Source organism: Hemiscyllium ocellatum, chromosome 12 (genome assembly GCF_020745735.1).
Source record: "Hemiscyllium ocellatum isolate sHemOce1 chromosome 12, sHemOce1.pat.X.cur, whole genome shotgun sequence".
Lineage (NCBI taxonomy): Eukaryota > Metazoa > Chordata > Chondrichthyes > Orectolobiformes > Hemiscylliidae > Hemiscyllium > Hemiscyllium ocellatum.
In genome coordinates, this window is record NC_083412.1 from 56,403,694 (window position 1) to 56,426,212 (window position 22,519).

General features: G+C 40.4%; 1 protein-coding gene across 1 annotated transcript in view; it reads left to right on the forward strand.

Moving 5' to 3' along the window:
- The window catches only part of f5 (coagulation factor V), a 98,084-nt gene that overhangs the window by 68,662 nt on the left and 6,903 nt on the right, over positions 1-22,519 (forward strand). The window contains exons 19-22 of the mRNA XM_060832787.1: positions 12,995-13,066; positions 16,739-16,833; positions 18,379-18,534; positions 21,503-21,647. Coding sequence (XP_060688770.1) covers positions 12,995-13,066; positions 16,739-16,833; positions 18,379-18,534; positions 21,503-21,647 — 468 coding nt within the window. The remainder of the gene's footprint in view (positions 1-12,994; positions 13,067-16,738; positions 16,834-18,378; positions 18,535-21,502; positions 21,648-22,519) is intronic.

The following is a 22,519-nucleotide window of genomic DNA, read 5'->3' on the forward strand; positions in this document are numbered from 1 at the left end:
TGCTCACAATAGCGTGATTCCAGTGGTGATCGTTTCACATGTTTTGTTTTGTGCAAGCACCAATGTCAGCGCTAGTCTTCATGCTGATCTGTGCATGTGTCAATGTCAGTGCCAACAGAGCAACTTTCTGTGAGAGCTACAGTACAGAGAGCAGCTCTCTGAAGAGAGGTACATTGAGCAGCTTCCTGGGAAAGACACACTAGTCCTAGATTATCCCTTTTTTGAAAAAATGGAGGGTCATAAGTGCCCTGGTGATAAAATTGCAGGTGGTGAACACAAAAGAAAGGCTATAACACCAGAAGAGAAGTTTGATATTATAAAGTGTTTTGAGCATAAGGAGAGAATATGTGACACAGCTCACTTAACAGGAATGAGCGAATGAGGGAGTTTACCTTCAGCACCATGATGACCTTCTGACCCTGCATTAACAATATTTTTCAATTGTACTGTGTTAAACTTACTTTTGTTTCATTGATAAATTTGATTTGTACCTTTACTTTGGCTGTGCTACACTTTGTGTCGGACTGTTCGGTGATTTTTCAGCGATTGCGAGTGATACTTTTTGCTAGTCTGCCCCTAACCCCACTCTTCCCAAAGGCCCCATTATTTATAGTAAGCGATTTTCTATGAAGCGAGGTTTCGCTGGAATGCAACTATGGCATTTATAGGAGAACTACCTGTAATTGGGCAAATGCAGCAGGCCGTAAAGAAGGCAAACTGAACCAGAGTTGTACAGCACGAAACAGACCCTTCAGTCTAACCTCTCAGGCCAAGCAGATATCCTAAATCTAGTCCCATTTGCCAGTACTTGGCCCATATCCATCTAAACCTTTCCAGTTCATTTACAGATCCAGATGATTTTTAAATGTTGTCATTGTAGCACCCTCTATCCTTTCCTCTGGCAGCTCATTGCAAACACACACCACCCTCTGCGTGAAAAGTTGCCCCTTAGGTCCCAGTTAAATCTTTCTCCTCTCACCTTAAATCAATGGCCTCTAGTTTTGGGTTCCCGCGCCCCAATGAAAAATCTTAGCTATTCGCCCTATCCATGCCCCTCATGATTTTACAAACTTCTATAAGGCCAATAGGGGGAGAGGCCACATTGGTTTTGGTACTGGATAATGAACCCGGACAGGTGTTAGATTTGGAGGTAGGTGAGCACTTTGGTGATAGTGACCACAATTCAGTTATGTTTACTTTAGCGATGGAAAGGGTTAGGTACATACCACAGGGCAAGAATTATAACTGGGAGAAAGGCAATTTTGATACAATTAGGCAAAATTTAGGATGCATAGGATGGGGAAGGAAACTGCAGGGGAAGGGCACAATTGAAATGTGGAGCTTATTCACGGAATAGGAACTGTGTGTCCTTGATAAGTATGTACCTGACAGGCAGGGAGGAAGTGGTCGAGCGAGGGAGCCATGGTTTATAAGGAAGTTGAATGTTTTGTCAAGAGGAAGAAGGCTTATTTTAGGATAAGATCTGAAGGCTCAGTTAGGGCAGTTGAGACTTACAAGCTAGCCAGGAAAGACCTAAGAAGAGAATTATAAGAAGAGCCAAGAGGGGACATGAGAAGTTGTCAGCAGATAAGATCAAGGAAACCCTAAAGCATTCTATAAAAGAATGACCAAAGTAAGATTGGGACCAATCAAGGATAGTAATGGGAAGTTGTGCATGGAGTCAGAGGAGGTAGGAGAAGCACTCATGAATATTTTTCCTCAAGTATTCAAGCTGGAAAAAGACAATGTTGTCGAGGAGAATACTAAGGTACAAGCTACTAAACTAGATGGGATTGAGGTTCACGAAGAGGTGTTAGCAATTCAGGGAAGTGTGAAAATAGATAAGTCTCCTGGGCTGGATGACGACCCTGGTAATTATAGACCAGTGAGCCTTACTTCAGCTGTGGGTAAAGTGTTTGAAAATGTTAAAAGAGATAGATTTATAATCATCTAGAAGTGAATAAGTTCATTAGGAATAGTCTACATGGTTTTGTGAAGGGTAACACACACCTTATTGAGTTCTTTGTAAAGGTGACCAAACAGGTAGACGAGGGTAAAGTGGTTGATATGGTGTATATGGATTTCAGTAAGGCATTTAATAAGATTTCCCATGGTAGGCTACTGTACAAAATACAGAAGCATGGGATTGAGGGTGATTTAACGGTTGGAATCAGAAATTGGCTAGCTGAAATAAGACAGCGTGGTGTTTGATGGGAAATGTTTATCCTGGAGTTCAGTTACTAATGGTGTACCGCAAGGATCTGTTTTGGATCCACTGCTGTTTGTAATTTTTATAATGACCTGTAAGAGGGTGTGGAAGGATGGGTTAGTAAATTCACAAATGACAGTAAGTCGGTGGAGTTGTGGTCAGTGCCAAAGGATGTTGCAGTTTACAAAGGGACATAGGGACACAGAGCTGGGCTGAGAGGTGGCAAATATGGAAAAGTGTGAGGTGATTCACTTTCGAAGGAGCAACAGGAATAGACAGAACTGGGCTAATGGTAAAATTGTTGACATTGTGGATGAGCAGAGAGGCCTCAGTGTCCATGTACATGGATCTCTGAAAGTTGCCACCTAGGTTAATAAGATTGGTGAGAAGGCATACGGTGTGTTAGCTTTTATTGGTGGAGGGATTGAGTTTTGGAGCCATGAGGTCATGTTGCAGCTGCACAAAACTCTGGTGCAGCCGCACTTGGAATATTGCATACAGTTCTAGTCACCGCATTATAGGAAGGGTGTTCAGAGGTGATTTATTAAGATGTTGCCTAGTATGGAGGGAAGGTCTTAAGAGGAAAGGCTGAGGGAATTGAGGCTGTTTCATTAGAGAGAAGAAGGTTGAGAGATGACTTAATTCAGATGTAAAGGATAATCAGAGGGTGAGGTAGAGTGGACAGTGAGAGCTTTTTTCCTCAGATGGTGATGGCTAGCACAAGGGGACATAGTTTTAAATTGAGGACTGATAGATATAGGACAGATTTCAGAGGTAGTTTCTTTACTCAGAGAGTTGTAGGGGCATGGAACACTCTGTCTACAACAGTAGTAGAGTCGCCAAATTTAAGGGCATTTAAATGTTCAGTGAATAAACATATGGATGAAAATGGAATAGTGTAGGATAGATGGGCTTCAAATTGGTTCCACAGATCAGCATAACATCAAGGCTGAAGGGCCTGCACTGCACTATAATGTTCTATGTTCTGCAACGCCACCCTCCCCCCGCCCCTGTCAGCTTCTGATGTTCCAGGGAAAATAATCCAAGTCCATTCAGCTTCTTCCAAAGCTCAAACCCTCCAATCCTTGTAAATCTTTTCTGAACCCTTTCACGTTTCATAACCCTTTCCTTCCTTTAGGAGGGAGATTAGAATTGCACGCAATATTCAAAAAAGTGGCCTAATCAATGACCTGTACAGTCACAACATAATATCCCGAGTTTATGTTCAATGCAGTGACCAATAAACACAAGCATACCAAATGCCTCCTTCATTATCTTCTCTACCTGTAATACCACTTTCAAGGAACTATGAATCTGCATTTCAAGGTCTCTTTGTTCAACCACATTTCCCAGGACTTTACCATTAAAGAGAGTGGTTAGCAAGGTTAGATCACATGAAATATAGGAAGAACTAAACATTTGGATACAGAACTGGCTCAATGGTTGAAAACAGAAAGTGGTGGTGGAGGGTTGTTTTTTCAGACTGGAGGCCTGTGACCAGTGGAGTGCTACAAGGATCGTTGCTGGGTCCACTGCTTTTCATCATTTATATAAATGATTTGGATGTGAGTATAAGAGGTATAGTTAGTAAGTTTGCAGATGACACCAGAATTGGAGGTGTAGTGGACAGTGAAGGTTACCTCAGATTACATCGGGATCCTGATCAGATGAGCCAATGGGCTGAGGAGTGGCCAATAGAGTTTAATTTAGAAAACTGTGAGGTGCTGCATTTTGGGAAAGCAAATCTTAACAGGACTTATACATTTCATGTTAAGGTCCAAGGGAGTGTTGCTAAACAAAGAGATCTTGGAGTGCAGATTCATAGCTCCTTGAAAATAGAGTTGCAGGTAGATGGATAGTGAAGAAGGCATTTGGTATGCTTTCCTTTATTGGTCAGAGCATTGAGTATAGAACTTGGGTGGTCATGTTGTGGCTGTACAGGACATTGGCTAGGCCACTGTTGGAATATTGCATGCAATTTTGGTCTCCTTTCTATTGGAAGGATGTTGTGAAACTTGAAAAGGTTCAGAAAAGATTTCCAAGGATGTTGCCAGGGTTGGAGGATCTGAGCTATAGGGAGAGGCAGAATAGGCTGGGGCTGTTTTGCCTGGAGTGTCGATGATTGAGGGGTGACCTTATAGAGGTTTATAAAATCATGGGTAAGATAAGTAGACAAGGTCTTTTCCCTGGGGTGGGGCTGTCCAGAACTAGACAGCATAGTTTTAGGGTGAGAGGGGGAAGATATAAAAGGGATCTAAGGGCTAACTTTTTCACACAGGGTGGTGTGTGTATGGAATAAGCTGCCAGACAAGTGGTGGAGGCTGGTACAATTGCAACATTTAAAAGGTATCTGGTTGGGTACATGAATGGGAAGGGTTTAGAGGGATATGGGCCAAGTGCTGGCAAATGAGACTAGATTGGGTTGGGATATCTGGTTGGCATGGACAAGTTAGACTGAAGGCTCTGTTTCCATGCTGTATGTCTCTATGACTCTAAGCATATAAGTCCTGCCCTGATTTGCCTTTCTAAAATGCAATACCTCACGTTTATCTAAATTATCCGTATCTGCCACTCCTCGGCCCATTGACCTATCTAATCAAGATCCTGTTGTAATCTGAGGTAACCTTCTTCACTGTCCACTACACCTCCAATTCTGGTGTCATCTGCAAACTTACAAACCTTACCTCCTATGTTCGCATCCAACTCATTTATACAAATTACAAAAGGCTATACATCCAGCTCTGATCCTTATGGCACTCCACTGGTCACAGGTCTCCAGTCTGAAAGGCAACCCTCCACCATCAACCTGTCTTCCACCTTCAAGCCAAAATGTATCAAAATGGCTAGTTTTCCCTGTATTCTAAATGATCTAACCAGTCTACCATAAGGAACCTCATCAGAGCAAAAACATTTACATACAGGAATAAGGATGTCTTACTGCAATTATACAGGTCTTTGGTGAAGTCACGCCTGGAATATTATGGGCAGTTTTGGTCTCCTTATCTGAGAAAGGATATCCTATAATAAAGGAGTGCCACAAAGCTTTATCAAGTTGCTTCCTGGGATAACAGGATTGACACATGAGGATAAATTGAATTGCTTAGGATTTATTCACTGGAATTTGGAAGAATAAGGGGTCTCTCATATAAACCTATAAAATTCTAACCGGTTAGTTGCAGGAAAGGTGTTCCTGATGTGGGGAGTCCAGAACCAGGGTTCATGGTTTAAGGATAAGGAATAAACCTTTTAAGAATGAGCAGAGGAGAAATTTCCTCACCCAGAGAGTGATAAGCCTGTGGAATTTACTACCACAGAGAGTGGTTGAGGCCAAAATACACATGTTTTCAAGGAGGAGATAAATGTAGTTCTTGCAGCTGAAGGAATTAAAGGATATAGGGAGAGGGCGGAATTAGGGTATTGAGTTCGATGATCAGCTATAATCATGGCTCCTCATAAACAAATGACCCCCTCCTGCACCTATGTTCAATGTTACAATGAATCTGTGAAATGATGACTTGGAGGAAGGAATTGAATGTAGTGTTTGCATTCAGTCTTACTGCAACTGTACAAAGTGCTGGTGAGGCCACACCTGGAGTATTGTCAGCAGTTTTGGTCCCCTTATTTTAGGAAAGATATTACTTTATTAGAGGCAGTTCAGAGAAGATTCAATACGATGATTCCTGATATGGACGTAGTATCTTATAAGCTAAGACTAAATAGATTGGGACTCTATTCACTGGAGTTTAGAAGAATGAGAAGTAATCTCATTCAAAAAAAACAGGATTCTTCTGGGTCAGTGCTGACAGGATGTTTTCCCTCATAGGAGAGTTGAGGATGCGAGAGCATAATCTCAGAATAAAGGGGGGAGGGGGGTACCAATTTAAGACTGAAATGAGGTTTTTGAGGTTTTTGTTTTTATATACGCTATTAGGACATGGCCGACACATGGCTGGCTAACGTTTATTGCCTGTCCCTAGTTGTCCTTGAGAAGGTGTTGGTGAGTTACTTCCTTAAGCTGCTGCAGTCCAGGGGCTGTAGGTAGATATACAATGCCATTAGTGAGGGAACTTCAGAATTTTGACACAGCGGCAGTGAAGGAACAGTGATAGAGTTCCAAATCAGGAGGAGACTTGCAGCTGGTGGCATTCCCATGTGTAACTGCCATAGAGTCATAGAGATGTACTGCATGGAAACAGACTCTTCGGTCCAACTTGTCCATGCTGACCAGATATCCCAACCCAATCTAGTCCCACCTGCCAGCACCAGTCCCATATCCCTCCAAACCCTTCCTGTTCATATACCCATCCAAATGCCTCTTAAATGTTGCAATTGTACCAGCCTCCACCACATCCTCTGGCAGCTCATCCCATACACGTACCATCATCTGTGTGAAAAAGTTGCCCTTTAGGTCTCTTTTCTTATCTTTCCCCTCTCACCCTAAACCTATGCCCTTTAGTTCTGGACTCCCCCATCCCAGGGAAAAGATCTTGTCTATTTATCCTATCTATGCCCCTCATGATTTATTAACCTCTATAAGGTCACCCCTCAGCCTCCGACGCTCCAGGGAAAACAGCCCCAGCCTGTTCAGCCTCTCCCTATAGCTCAAATCCTCCAACCCTGGCAATATCCTTGTAAATCTTTTCTGAACCCTTTCAAGTTTAACAACATCTTCCCGCTCAGAAGTAGACCAGAATTGCATGCAATATTCCAAACGTAGCCAAACAAATGTCTTGTACAGGTGCCAAATGACTTCCCAACTCCTGTTTTCAAAACTGACCAATAAAGCAAAGCATACCAAACGCTTTCTTCACTATCCTATCTACCTGCAACTCCACTTTCAAGGAGCTATGAACCTGCACTCCAAGGTCTCTTTGTTCAGCAACACTTCCTAGGACCTTACCATTAGAGGATCAATTCCACCACAGAGCACAACAGATGGCCTCCTTCTTTAGAGACCACAATTTCCCTTCTCACTTGGTTAAAGATGCCCTCCAACGTATCTCGTCCACATCCCGCCCCTCTGCCCTCAAACCCCACCCCTCCAACTGTAACAAGGACAGAACCCCCGGTGCTCACCTTCCACCCTACCAACCTTCACATAAACCAAATCATCCGACGACATTTCCGCCACCTCCAAATGGACCCCACCACCAGGGATATATTTCCCTCCCCACCCCTTTCCGCTTTCCGCAAAGACCGTTCCCTCCGTGACTACCTGGTCAGGTCTACGCCCCCCTACAACCCACCCTCCCATCCCGACACCCTCCCCTGCCACCACAGGAATTGTAAAACCTGCGCTCACACCTCCTCCCTCACCTCCATCCTAAGGCCCCAAAGGAACCTTGCACATCCATCAAAGTTTTACCTGTACATCCACCAATATAATTTATTGTATTTGTTGATCCAGATGCGGTCTCCTCGACATTGGGGAGACTGGACGCCTCCTAGCAGAGCGCTTTAGGGAACATCTCTGGGATACCCGCATCAATCAACCACACCGCCCTGTGGCCCAACATTTCAACACCCCCTCCCACTCAGCTGAGGACATGGAGGTCCTTGGTCTCCTTCACAGCCGCTCCCTCACCACTCGCGCCTGGAGGAAGAACGCCTCATCTTCTGCCTCAGAATACTTCAACCCCAGGGCATCAATGTGGACTTCACCAGTTTCCTCATTTCCCCTTCACCCACCTCACCCCAGTTCCAAACTTCCAGCTCAGCACTGTCCCCATGACTTGTTCTACCTGCCTATCTTCCTTTCCACCTATTCACTCCACCCTCCTCTCTGACCTATCACCTTCATCCACCCCCATTCATCCATTGTACTCTTTACCACCTTCCCCCACTCTCCTCCCTGATCTATGACTTTCATCCCCACCCCCACTCACCTATTGTACTCTATGCTACTTTCTCTCCACCCCTACCCTCCTCTCCTTTATCTCTCCACGCTTCAGGCACTCTGCCTCTTTCATGATGAAGGGCTTTTGCCTGAAACGTCGATTTCCCTGCTCCTCGGATGCTGCCTGAACTGCTGTGCTTTTTCAACACCACTCTAATCCATTAAGAGTATAAGTCCTGCTAAGATTTGCTTTCCCAAAATGCAGCACATTTATCTAAATTAAACTCCAAATGCCATTTCTCAGCCCAGTGGCCCATCTGATAAAGATCCCGTTGTAATCTGAGGTAACCTTCTTCACTGTTCACTACACCTCCAATTTTGGTGTCATCTGCAAACTTACTAACTATACCTCTTATGCTCACGTCCAAATCATTTATATAAATGCTGTGGCAGTGCAGATGGCGGTCACTTGACCTATCATGTCAGTCTGCCTCTCCTTGGTGCCATTTTCCCACGTTACCCTGTATCCTGGCACATTACTTAAACAAAAACAATACCTCAAATGACTCTGCCTCCAGCACACTTCCAGGTGGTGCATTCCAAACCTCAATCACTTGTCAGTAACTGATTGTTACTCTGTTCCATTGATTAGTTAATTCTGGACTGCAAAAAAATAGTGGTGTTAAAATGATTATCACCTACGATTGTATCAATATTTAGCAATCGCTATTTACGGTGATCTTATGGACTTAATGCTTAAATCATAATTTCCAAAAATAAATTGCACTTGGTGTATTATTTTTTCATTGAACTGGGGTCTACTCTCTTTTTGTGTCATATTTCCAGATCACAAGAACCGTTTCTTTGTCAGATTTTGTATGCTTTCCTTCTCACCTGTCACTGTTTACATCCCCAAACTCACTTTTTGTTTCATGCATGTTTCATTGTCACTTCCCTGAAGCTTTTATAATTTAATCATGCCTGCCCTCTCAAACACCTCAAACCTTGATTTGGAGATGCCAGTGTGGACTGGGGTGGACAAAGTTAAAAATCATACAACACCAGGTTACAGTCCAACAGATTTATTTGGAAGCACTAGCTTTCGGAACACTGCTCCTTCATCAGGTAGTTGTGGAGTATAAGATCGTAAAACACAGAATTTATACCAAAACTTTACAGCGTCATGCAACTGAAAAGATAAAGTGAAAAACACCTGGATTGTTTGTTAAGTCGCTCGTCTTTTAGAATGACCATGTTGGTTTCAGTTCTTTCATATGTAAATTCCAGAACTTTTTTTAAAGTTATTTTCTCAAGTGAACATTAACAAAGGGTGCCATGTCATCTCAGATAATGCATTGAAGGTGTGTGGAAATGTGTAGAGGTAACAGGGTTGTTATCATGGGTGACTTTAACTCCCCTAATATTGATTAGAACCTATTTAGTTCAAACAGTTTTGCAACAACGCAGACCAGCTGAGCAAAGGCTGATAGCCAAGTTCAACTGGGATCTTGGGTTCATGTCACACTACAGGTGACCCCATTACACTATACTCTCTCTCTTCCTTCCTCTCTCTCTTATGGGTGTGCGCGCGCGCGCACACACACACACAATTTTGCATTTGCAGAATTCTATTTGCAGATACATCCTATTTTGCTCAAAAAGCGTACAATCTGCAGGCAGTCAATCCGTGTAATATTTAATTCCTACTTTGGAAATAGAACCAGTCTGACTCAGATTGGGATACAGACAAACTCTATCCATACACCTTTAAAGCATTGTCTGAGCTGAGATGTCACCTTTTTTGTTATAAAACCTTAAGTTATTTTGAGAATGTGACTTAAAAGAAGTTCCTTCTCAAGGATGAAAGATTTAACAGCAATCTAGGTTTGTTCAGTATATCATTTCACTGCATGACACTGTAATCTTTTCCTATTAATTCTGTGTCTTATGGTCCTGCTCCACAGTTACCTGATGATGGGGCAGTGTTCCGAAAACTAGTTCTTCCAAATAAACCTGTTAGACTATAATCTGGTGTTGTGTGATTATTAATTTTGTCCACCCCAGTCCCATACTGGCTCCTCCACATCACACTTAAAGGTAACATCCTGGGGAGTATTGCTGAACAAAGAGATCTAGGGACACAGGTACATAATTCCTTGAAGGTGGAGTCTCCGGTAGACAGGATGGTGAAGAAGGGGTTTGGTATGCTTGCCTCTATTGGTGAGTGCATTGAATATAGGAGTTGGGAGTCATTCTGCAGCTGTACAGGACATTGGTTAGACCATTTTTAAAATAGTGCATTTGACTCTGGTCTCCCTGCTCACAGAAAGATGTTAATGTGAAAGTGTTCAGAAATGATTTACAAGAATGTTGCCGAAATTGGAGGGTTTGGGCTGTAGGGAGAGGTTGAATAGGCTGGTTTTTTTTTCTCCTAGAGAGTTGGAGGCTGAGGGGTGATCTTATAGATGTTTATAAAATTAAAAAGGGCATGGATAGGGTGAATAGCCAAGGTCTTTTCCCCAGGGTAGGGGAGTCCAAAACTAGAGGGCATAGGTTTAAGTTGAGAGGGGAAAGATTTAAAAGACACCTGAGGAGCAACATTTTCATGCAGAGGGTGATACATATCTGGAATGAATTGCCAAAGGAAATGGTAGAGGCTGGTACAATAGAAAGGGTTTAGGGCGGTATGGGCCAAATGCTGGGAAATAGGATTAGATTAATTCAGGATAGCTGGTCGGCATGGTGAGTTGTACTGAAGGGTCTATTTCTGTACTGTATAACCCTGACTCTATTTACCATCCTTTGCCCCATTATCTTTTAATACTCTTGGTTAACAAAAGTCTTATCAATTTCAGATTGAAAAACTAACATTGGTCAATCAGCTCAGAAGAAAGTTCAAAAGGCCTGCTGTTTGTGTGTACATGTGTTTCCTAATCTCACTCCTAATTTTTCAAATATGGTCTCAAGTTCTCGACAGCCCAACAGCAGAAAAAGTATCTGTCTACTCTATCTGTTATCCCTAATATCTTGAAAACTTTGATTAAATCATCCCTTACCTTTATATATTCTAAGGAACACAATCCCAATTTGTATAGTCTCTCTTGCCATCCACTATCATTCTGGTATAGGAACTGCACTTCCTCCAAAGCCAAAATCCTTCCTAGGGCATGGTGCCCAGACCTACTCACATTGCTCTAGGTGTTGCTTAACCATGGCTTTGTGTAGTTGAAGCGTGACTTTGCTCAGCATAAACCTTTGTCTGAGAAGAATGCGAATGAAGAATTTGGGAGTGGAACAATTTCACAGATGATTATCTGTTGCTCCTTCACTGATTTGAGCAGCAAGCTTCTAAAAGTAGAACAATATTTTACTTACCTAGCCAGGATAATTACATTTTTGAAAATTTGAGTTATAATGCAGTTTAATGCATATTTTAACAAATTTATAATTTATCAGATATCTTTAGAACATCCTTTTTTTCAGTTCATGCTGACATTTTAACTAATGAATGAAATATGTGAGGATTGTGGCCCTGGGTACAGAGAGATTTCAGGTCAGAGGGAGGTGGTGGGGAGAAGGGTGTTTTATCAGGTGTTGAATGGAAACTGAATGTGTTGGGGCCTGGGTGGAGAGGAGTTTTTATTGGGTCTTGAGGTGAGCGAGGTAGGATGTTGTGTCAGCTCCCAGAAGTGATGTAGCTGTTGTGTCCTGGGGTGAGTGGCAATTCTCTGATTACAGGTGAGAGAGAGGGAACTGTGCCAGGTCCTGAGAGAGATTGGCTGTTTTGGGTTCTGGATGGAGAGTGGAATGTCCTGCTGGGGAGGTGGGACTTTGGGTCCTTGGTGGAGTCAGGACTTTGTCAGCTCCTGAGCGGGGAGGTAGGATGTCAGGTACTGGAAGGAATGAGATATTTCAGGTGTCAAGCAGAGAAGGGGCAACAGGTCCTGAAGTGAGGAGAAGTTTGTTGGGTCAGATTCAGGGCTGTAAGGTGTTTTGGAAAGTCATAGTTTTGGATGTGTGTTGTAGGTTTGGGAGATGGTCAGTTTAATAGTTAGATTAGAATTTTTAATAGTCTTAACTTATCCTGAGTAACTATTTACTTAACTGCAATGGAACTCTCCAAATTAATTTCTGGGCTGTTTGCTCAGAGTCTGCTATATCATGGTTTCTGCAGTGTCCCTATGCACACTCCCGTGTACACTGCACAAGTGATGATCTGTGTCAATGGTATGTTGACCTTTCATGCAGGAGTTAAGTAGCAGAATAAGGAAGTCTTGCAGCATTTGTGCATTTCGTTGGTGAGACGTTTTGAGTATTGTACACTGTTTTGGTACCCTGCCCTAAGCAAGGATAGACCTTCCTTAGTGGAAGTTCAACAAAGTTATGTCAGACTGATTCCTGGGATGAGGGGACTCCCCTTTGAGGAAAGACAGATTAGACTGAAAAATAAGAGGGGATTCCATTGAAAAGTAAAAGTTTTCAGAGATTTGATAATTTAGCTGCTGAGAAGGTAGTTCCATGCATGTAAAATGTAGTACTAGAGGTCACAGTGTCAGAATAAAGGATTGGTCATAAATGACTAAGATGAGGAGAAATTTCTTTACACAAAGCCTTCTGAATCTTGGGATTCTTTCCTCAGAAAGCTGCAGATACTCAGTTATTGAAACATGAATTTAATGATTTTTGAGTGCTAAGAGTATCATGTGATGTGAGGATAGTGTGCAGAACTAGAGGGAAGTTAGAAGTTAAGTCTTGATCTTATTGAAAAGTGATGAGCTGAATGACTTGCTCTTGTTCCTATTTCTTGTGTTCTTACGTTAGATTTTACACAGTCTGGACTAATACAGCAATGGATTAAATCAACTTCAATAACATTGACAAAACAGTAATGTTTCAGTAAGTTAAATGAGATTATACTCGATGCTTTATTTCTTTTCTTTCTTGTATAGGTTGTGATTATCCCTTGGGTATGGCATCTGGAAGTATAACTGATCCACAGATCACTGCATCAGACTATGCGGGTAAGTATTTTGCCACTGCTACTTTCAACAATCCAACTTGCTTTTAAAACATGTGAAAATGGGAGCACACGTTAATACCGTGGATTAGCAAAATGTTATTCAAGCCCTCTGTGTGACTTGGATCCAGTTCAAACTGATAGGAAAACCTTATTTTTCCAATGTTCATCATAAGCAAAAACATTTTGGGCAATTTTACATCAGAGTCTAGACAATGTGGCTTCTCAGCATAAAAACAAACATGATCTTGTACTAATTCTCATTTAGAAAAGTGAGAAGTGTGGCTGTTACGGGAAATGGTAAGTCTCACACTGGATAACCACAGAATGATTTTTGTTTGATACATTGCAGCCTTACTTAATAAGCCATATAATTATTGGAATCCTATGGTCTTTCAAAGCATTATTGCACCCCACCTCCTCCCCCCCACCTTGGCATCTGCAGATTCCACCATGAGATGTACGTGGCTGATCTCAGTGGTAGTTATCATCTTTGTCCTGTGTTCTGTTACAGGGGTTCTCAAATATTTGTTATTGAAGGGTCCCTTTTCTAATGGAGTTCTAATCACTGACATCCATTTAAACCATATTACTATATAATGTTTATAATATGAAACTGCTTTTTGTAAAGAGTGTTTTTTTTTTACAAGTGCTATTTTACATAGATCAGAAAGATGGGTGCTGAGGCTGTAAGCTTTGGAGGAGCCGTGAGAGAAGCGGAGCCGGGAGTGAGCAGGAACATGTTGAGGGCGGTGATGTTTTGTTTTGGGAGGGAGAATTGGATTGGGTTGGGAGCAGGACAGAGCACAACTTTGTCACTCTTTTGCTTACCCATAGCCATGGCACATTCTCATTTTTCCAATTCTTTGGAAAGTCTGACGAAGATTGCCTGGATGCAAGTTTGTGAATTGCTATTTTATAGAAAAATATCCTTATTGCCTTGATTCTAGTATTGTCCACTTGAAGGTCTCTAAATTTCCAAAATCACACAAACACTCAAAAATGGTTGTCAGAATGAACTGAGAAACTGCAAGGACTGAGATTTTATTGAGATCAGATCATCCTAACTTTAAACACTCACATACAATACAATGCCTCCTAATCTTGATTGTTTTCAATTACTGAATTTCTTGATATCTGGAAAACCGTGGAAGAAATGGTTCATTTAAGTCCTTGTTAAAATCATGGTTGACTCTGAGTTGCGCTCTAAAATTGCCTAGCCAGTCAGTCAAGAAGATTGCTCTCCACCTTGAAGACAATTAATGATGGAAAATAAACACTGGATAAGATGTGATACGGCTAACCCTCCAAAAGTAATCTTTTATACACAGATGACTATTAGATGTGGAAGTGGTCTGACTTGCCCCCAAACCAACTATTTGGGGTTTAAAATTCCCCCTTTTTTTAAGTGCCGTGTTGTAAACATGTTCACAATTTAAATTGAACTTAGAAATTGCACCATTATCTTGCCAGGAACCTTTAAAGTGTCACGTATGCAGAAGTTATTGACTGGTGTAATAACCAGGGGGTATTACACTCTTTAGTAAACCTTTGGTGAATATAAATTGACATTCATAAAATGGAGGCTATTATTTTCTTTAATGAATTCAAATTGATTCACTAGAGTTATTCTAGTTAGAGCAAGTGAGATAGCTCTGCACATCACTGGCATCAACTTGACTATGTGGAAATTGCCTAGATATGTCCTGTATACAAAAAAAATCCATCTCAACCAATTGTTTCAATATTAGTCTACTCTTAATCATCAGTAAAGTGATGGAAGGGACAATTGACAGTAGCAATCAGAGGAATAACCTGTTCACTGACAATCAACTTGGGTTCCACCAGGGGCACTCAATTCCTGATCTCTTTACAGCATTGGTCCAAATATGGACAAGACAGCTAAATTCTAGGGATGTAGCGGGAGTAACTGCCCTTGACTTCAAGGTGGCATTTGACTGACTGTGGCAACAAGGAGCCCTAGCAAAGCTAGAAGTAATGAAAAGTTGGTGGAAAATTCTTCTTTTATTGGAGTCATACTCAGCACAAAAGAAGATTGTTGTGGTTGTTAGATGTCAATCATCTTAGCCCCAGGACATCTCTATAGTAGTTCCTCAATATAGGGTCCGAGGCCCAACCATCTTCAACTTCTTCATCAGTGTCTAGCCTTGGGCTGACAAGTAGCAAGCAACATTCATGCCACACAAATACCAGGCAGTGACCATTTCTAGCAAGAGAGAATCTAATCATTACTTCACATTCAATGACATTTAATGACCGTATGATTACAGAATAGGCTAGGAATCCTATAGTAACTTACTCATCTCTTGACTTTCCAAAGTCAGTCCATCATCTAGAAGGCACATGTGAGGAATGTGATGGAATACTCCTTACTTGCCTGGATGAGTGAAGCTTCTACATCTTCCAAGAAGTCTGATACCCTACAGGACAAAGCAGCCTGCCTGATTGGCACTCCACATAGTACATTCAACAAACTCCTCACCATGACTGCACAAGAAGCGTTATGTACAACCTCCAACATACACTGGAGTAATTCACCAAGGTTCCTCCTTTCAAACTCATGACCTTTGTCATTTAGAAGGGCAAGGCATGGAAACACCACCACATGCAAGGTCCTCTCCAAGCCACTCATCATCCTGACTTGGAACTCGATCAGTGTTCCTTCATAGTCACTGGGTAAAAATCCTGGAACTCCCTAAGTGTTTCCATATCTCAAAGACTGCAGTGGTTCAAGATAGCAGTTTACCACCTCCCTCTCCAGGACAATTAGAAAGGGCAATAAATGCCCTAGTCACATCTTACTAACGAATAAAAATAATTAAATAACAAAATACGAGCTTTGATATTGAGCAGCTTAGGCAAGTGTTAATGGGTTTGCATTTTATAAAAAGAAATTGCATTTTGTATGAAAACTGCCTGGAGGAAAATTCCAGAAAGAAATATAACTTGGTGTAAGATATTAAAGGGTAACAATTCTCAATGAAACTCAAACTCCTTTGTGTGTTTTCCAGATGACTTTTCCTTGGGTTCCATTATGTATTTAGGAGTATCTGTGAAAGTAGCACTTGTGCAGTTAGCACCAGAGACCATCATGGTATGAGTTCAATGGGAGAAATTGGACTAAAGCAACAAGGCCTATTTTGCACGTAGTTAACAAGTAGCTTGCCTTTTCTGAGTTTATGAAACACTATATTTGTTAACATATATAGTGCAAGAGTTTAGCTATAAAAATGGCTCAACAGTGAGACATTTATTGTCATATTATTAAAAATCGTAATTTTATAAGCAATTAACTGTGATTTAGATTAATTGCTCAAACAAGGCAGCACTGACTCAACACAGCAGACTTAATAATCAACACTGCTGTTCCTCTTCCTAGATTTACTGGTTCAGGTTTTGGAGGAAACAGGAAAACTGGGCAGAGAGGAGCTTATACCTGTAATGGAACTGATTGCCCTTCTATTGATTTAAACAGATGGAAAGTTTAGTGGGCTTTCTTGATCCCTTGATACTGATGAATATTGCAGACACAAAACAGCAAAATATTTCTCTTTACAAATGCTGACTAAATGGCTATTTGTTCTGTTACCTTGAATTCACCAGCACTTGCAGTTTTTCTTTACGTTTTGTTGTATTATTTTCCTTCCTTCCTTAGATAACTGGATGCCACATCTAGCACGATTACATAACAGCGACATAGTCAATGCCTGGAGTGCTCATATGCACACCCACAAGAAGCTTTGGATTCAAGTATGTCTTAATTGTTGCAAATGACAATTTCATTATTTCTTAAGGAACTAATCATTAAGTAACCATAATAGGGGGACATGTTCAAATGTTTAGTCATAATCACACTTTTGGAAATAAATGATTATCAAAACAAATAACTTTGAAAAACATAGAAAAGAAAATTTGGTTTCAGGCATTTGCTTCTTCAAAGGGTATGATAGCCGTTTTGTAGATCAATCTGCAGGGGAAGTGGTGGCCTAGTGGTATCATTACTGGACCATTAATCCAGAGATCTAGGTAATATTCTGGGGACCTGTGTTTGAATCCTGCCATGGCGGATGGTGGCATTTGAATTCAATAAAAAAAAATTTGGAATTAATTGTCTCATGGAGACCATGAAACCATTCCCAATCATTCAGAAAAGTCCATCAGCTTCACTAATGTTCTTTAGGGAAGGAAATCTGTCATCCTTACCTGGTCCAACCTAGAAGTAATTCCAGCTTCATAGCAATGCGGTTGACTCTGAACAATTAGGGTTGGGCATTACATTCTAGTCAACCAGCAATGCCCACATCTCATGAATGAATAAAAAAATTAATATGACTAAAATACTGCCCCAAAGCACAAACGCAGACAACCAAAATATGTTTTTTTACAATCATCTGCACCATTTAGTGTGACCTCTCTCAGCAGATACCAACCTGTAGATTCAAGCTGTGACTGTTACTCAAGTTATAAATTAGTACTGTTCAGTCTCCTTTTCATTTTCTTTAGTATTGAGCTGTCAAACCATAAGCTCCAGCAAGTGGGCCATCTTACAGTGGAACCATTGGTCTCCAGTAACACAGGAAATATCATATTCTGCAGAATATATTAGCACCTCAGTCAATACCAACCCCTATCAGATCCAACTGCCATAATTAGGGACTAGATGGGTTTTCACAAACAGTTTTATAATCTAGTGCTTTTTAAAACTACTGCCAAAGAAGGATCTTGCATGCACCAAATCCAGATTGACTAAAAGTATGTAATCTTCTTAAGTGAAATTCTACTTTAAGATGTAAGAGTGTAAATTTAATATTTTGGAGACCCAACTTCAAAGAGTAAACATACATCGTGAAAATTTGAGATGTGAAGATCATTTTGACCTGCATAGTTTTCTGTCCGTGGGAAAGTATGTGGAACACACTGACCAGTCTGTCTGAATTCTCAATATGTGTATTATAGATCTGCATCCAATGCACTAATTCATCAAATGAATTCTATCTCCTTGATGTTTAATTTTAAATTTTCACTTTTTACAGTTCCTATACACAATATAGCTAAATAAGTAATTGCTTGTAGATGAATGAGTGGAACTCTTAGTTCTGAATACCAAGGGAGCAGATTTATTGACAATTAATAATAAATTGTGGAAGATTCTGTTAATTTTTCTATGACTGTTCTCATTCTAGGTTCTAATACCAAAAATGGAAGACATATGAATCTGGTCTGATTCAGATTTACTGATAAATAGTCATTTTTCTCATGTTATTTAGTTAATTTATAACCATTATTATGTCACAGGTTGATCTGGAAAGGCCAATGGTGATCACTGAGATTGCCACCCAAGGAGCCAGTGCAATGTTTGTGCAAAATTACATTAAAGCATTTTTCATTGAATACAGTGCGGATGGGAAAAATTGGAAGTATTACAATGGAAAAAGCAGAAGCTACAAACAAGTGAGTGTGTATCATGACGTCTGAATAAGTTATCATACCAAAAGCTGTCTACCGGCTTTGTCTGTTTCCTGAGGGATGGGCTGTTAGCGATATCAATTTCTATAAGATATAAACTTTGTCTGTCAACGTATTTACTGATAAACATTTCAGATAGACATTGTTTTCCTTATGAAATAATATTTTGCACTTGGGTATTTTTTTCCTGATATCTGCATGCTTTCTTGCCTCTACCTTGTAAGCCATCTTTTATCCAAATACTTGCCAACAGTAAGATATGGCCTTATTTGGCCTCAGGTTATCCACTTCAGTCATGCAATAATAGAAAGAAGTAAAAAGATAAATTTAAGAAAAAAAGAACAGACAGTAATTACCATCAAATATAAAAAGGTTGATTATCAAATATAAAACATATCTGCCTAAAGACAAATTATATGAGAGTATAGGCGACTGCAATGTGGGGTGAAAAAGAGGCTGAAGTGTGCAGTGTTCAAGATTATGAAGAAATTTGACAGAACTAATCCAGACAAATTGTTCAGCTTGGGAGGGAAGACAAGTTTAAAACTTTTCCATAAGAACAGAAATCTGGCTAAACTTTTTTATCCAAGGAATAGTAGAACAAGTTACATCAACATCGAAAACCATCAAAGGTTGACAACAGACTTAAGCATAAATCTACAACATCCATGTCCAGATAGTCCAATTGCCAAATAGTCACTGGAATTCTACCCCCTACCTCTCCCACCAGTCTGAACCCCCACCAGATCATACATGACTGTAACCCTCAACAACCATCTGGCCTGGACACCTTCCTCCCCTCCATGCAACCAATACAAGTACCGTCCCACAACCTGATCTCAACCATCCTTAACACTCCATCACTTACCTGGCACTTGAAGCCCTATCGAACTGGCACCCTTCTATCCTGAAACACTACCTACTGTACCCCTACTCATACCTAGCTGACACTCTGCAACCAGGTATCATCACCTCCTAATCCCCACACTTGTATGTCAATGTGGTTGGTTGTGTTGGTGGACATTAAAATAATAGAATATGGTCTAGTAACTGCTATAAAAGGCAGTAGTTTGAAAACCCATTCCAAGACTATCATTCACTATGGAGGAACTTTTTTTATACATTCCACATTTGTGAAGCAGCTGGGATCTGAATTCCAGCTAGAAACTTGGAGTTGAGTACGAACAGAAATAAATGGGAGTGGAATCGCAATCTGATCTTGATGGTCACTCTTGAGAATATGTGGGCCATGGTCAAGCTAAAGGTGCATTGATATAACCTCAGCTGCATGTTTACTCAACATTCCACCTCTTATATAGCAGGCAATTGCTGTTATAGTTACAGAGATATTCTATAATTTCTTCAAGAAATTATAGCACATTGTTGTTGATAGCTTCAGTCTTAGCTCAATAGAAATACCTTTAGTCTGTATTTAAAATGTTATGATTCAAGCCTTACTTAAGAAACTTTAACACATCAATTTGCACTGTTGAAGATATCTCAAATACACCTATCTACCCTATCATATGGATGCATATATCATGATCCCATGATATCTTTTGCAGAATAGCATGTTTTTCTACCATGTCCTAGCCAACATTTATCCTTCAACTGGTATCATTGAAATAGATTAAGTTTTTATGTTGGAAAAAGAAAATTCTTTGTTGTTTGAACAACCTTGGAGATTAATTGGTGATTACTCTCAACAACAGGTCAAAACTACTCACTACTTTTGTCTGTGAAATGCTATGGGATGTCATGAATTTATGAAAAACACTAAAAATATTTTTTGCCTTTCTGTTTTTGAAAATCTTTAAAAAGAGTTGGAACATTTTAAGAAAGATTGTTGCAAAATTGCTTATATTGTGCTCAGGAACATGGACACGCTGTTTATCCGTTCTTCTCCCTCAATGTTTGGAAGTATTTTTCATATTGTAACTCTTCTACCTTGTTTATTTTGACACTTTGCTTTTCTGTACACATGAATCAGCATTCTTATCACCCCTTCAGGTCTTATTCATATTTGTCTTCCACTCCACTCAAGAAAGCTCTAATCCTCAGTTCATGCTGATATCATTTCCCACAAGGACTTCCCAGAAAATTCCCCCATTTGAGGGATGTTTCATGTCCATTTGAGAAGAAAGACCGAGACTTGGTTTTAGATCTCATTCAACAGACAGTGTCTCATACAGAGAAGCATACCTTCAATACTGCATTTAGCCAGGATTTAGGGTTCATGTCACTGCAGTCAGACTTGAACCAACTACCCATCAGACTAAAATGAAAGGGCTCACACTTATAGCTAACATTGCAGGATTAAATTGTAGAGAAGTGGGTAGATGAGAATGATGAATGGAAAGCCAATTTAAGCCAATTGGCCTGTTTGCTAAAACTTAAAACTTAGTGTCAATTGTGAAGTGCATGGCCAATGCTGGAGATTTGCAGGGACAAAAGTGGCAACTGGTATTGCCCATGGATTGAGGCCTCTACAGAGACAAGATGCAATGCAGGCTTGTTTCCGTGAAGGAGAAAATAAAATAGTGAGAATCCAATGAGGTTTACGGATGGTGGCATCTGAGATTCACTCCGAAGGTGTTCTAACCTGTTCATTTCACTAAACATCTACTGGATAATTATCAGAGGATTTGGAGAAATTTGGGATCAATTTAGGGAAATGTCCAAAGAAGCACTGAACAGGAGTAGAGATGGATGACCAGAACTGAAGCAAAAATACTTTTTGAAAGTGGGACATGCAAAATAGGTTGCTTCAACATGCCACCTCCTGATGCTGCCTGGCTTGCTGTGTCCTTCCAGCCTTCTGCCTGTCTATTTTTTAACTCCAGCGTCTGCTGTTTTTTTTGTCTCATTTAACCTTAATAGCTTTCCTAATTGGCATGTTCATGATCTCTATGAGAACTTGTTTAATTTTATTTTTCTGTTTATACATCTGAAGGTGTTTAAAGGAAACTCTGATGCTGCAGAAGTAAAGTTTAACAGGTTCAACCCTCCTATTATTGCAAGGTATTTAAAATTAAATCCGGTATCCTTCCAAGTCAGACCTACTCTTCGCATGGAATTATATGGCTGTGAAATAGACTGTAAGTATACGTAATTGCAAGAAATATTTTTCCATTTTTACCCAATACTCACCATCCCCTCCAGCTGTAAAATGCCTTGTGTCAGGAATATATTAATTGGTTTAGAAACAATCTAAAACAAGGATATTTGATTTTTTAAAAATTGTGCTACAGTTGCTAATTTCATTGGCAAGTAGCTTAGTGGTGGCCTTTTGAGAGAGGTGCTTGCCATGATTATCTCATCATAAAAGCATACAATAGCATGGTTCCAGAAGGCCAATTTACCTACCATGCCTGTGTCTTCTGTTTGAAAGAACAATTCAATAATTCTCATTTCCCTACATACAAACATAGGCGTGTGGTAGGTATTAGTTGAGAACTCATTGACAGGTTCTCAACTAGCATGTCAGGAAAGGGAGCTGGTTTGATTGCTCATTGCAAACATTCACCAGTCAGTGTATGTACCTGGATTCCTACAAATTGATGTAGTACGACTAATTGGCTGCCTCATGATGAGGGACCTAACCATCACATCACCACCTCACGTAAGATTGATTGCCAAATTTTCCTACATGATAATATCAGACTTAATCCATTTAGCACTCAACTGTATATCACACAAACTCATGGGATAGCCTAAGGCTGACTTTTTTGGCCTTAAAAGGTGTCCTGCCTGTGGAAGAGGGAGGCGTCTGAAATATTTGAGCAACAGGTGAGGATAACCATCTCACACTGCTGCTTTGGAGTAAACATACAAATGGTATTCTCCACTAAACACTTGATGTTTCCAAAACGACATTCTATCTATCATGCTATGTATTGTTGTGGTGCTTGATTTTCAATTCTGGTATAGTGCTAGACATGTAGACCATCCATCCAAAAAGCTATAAGAT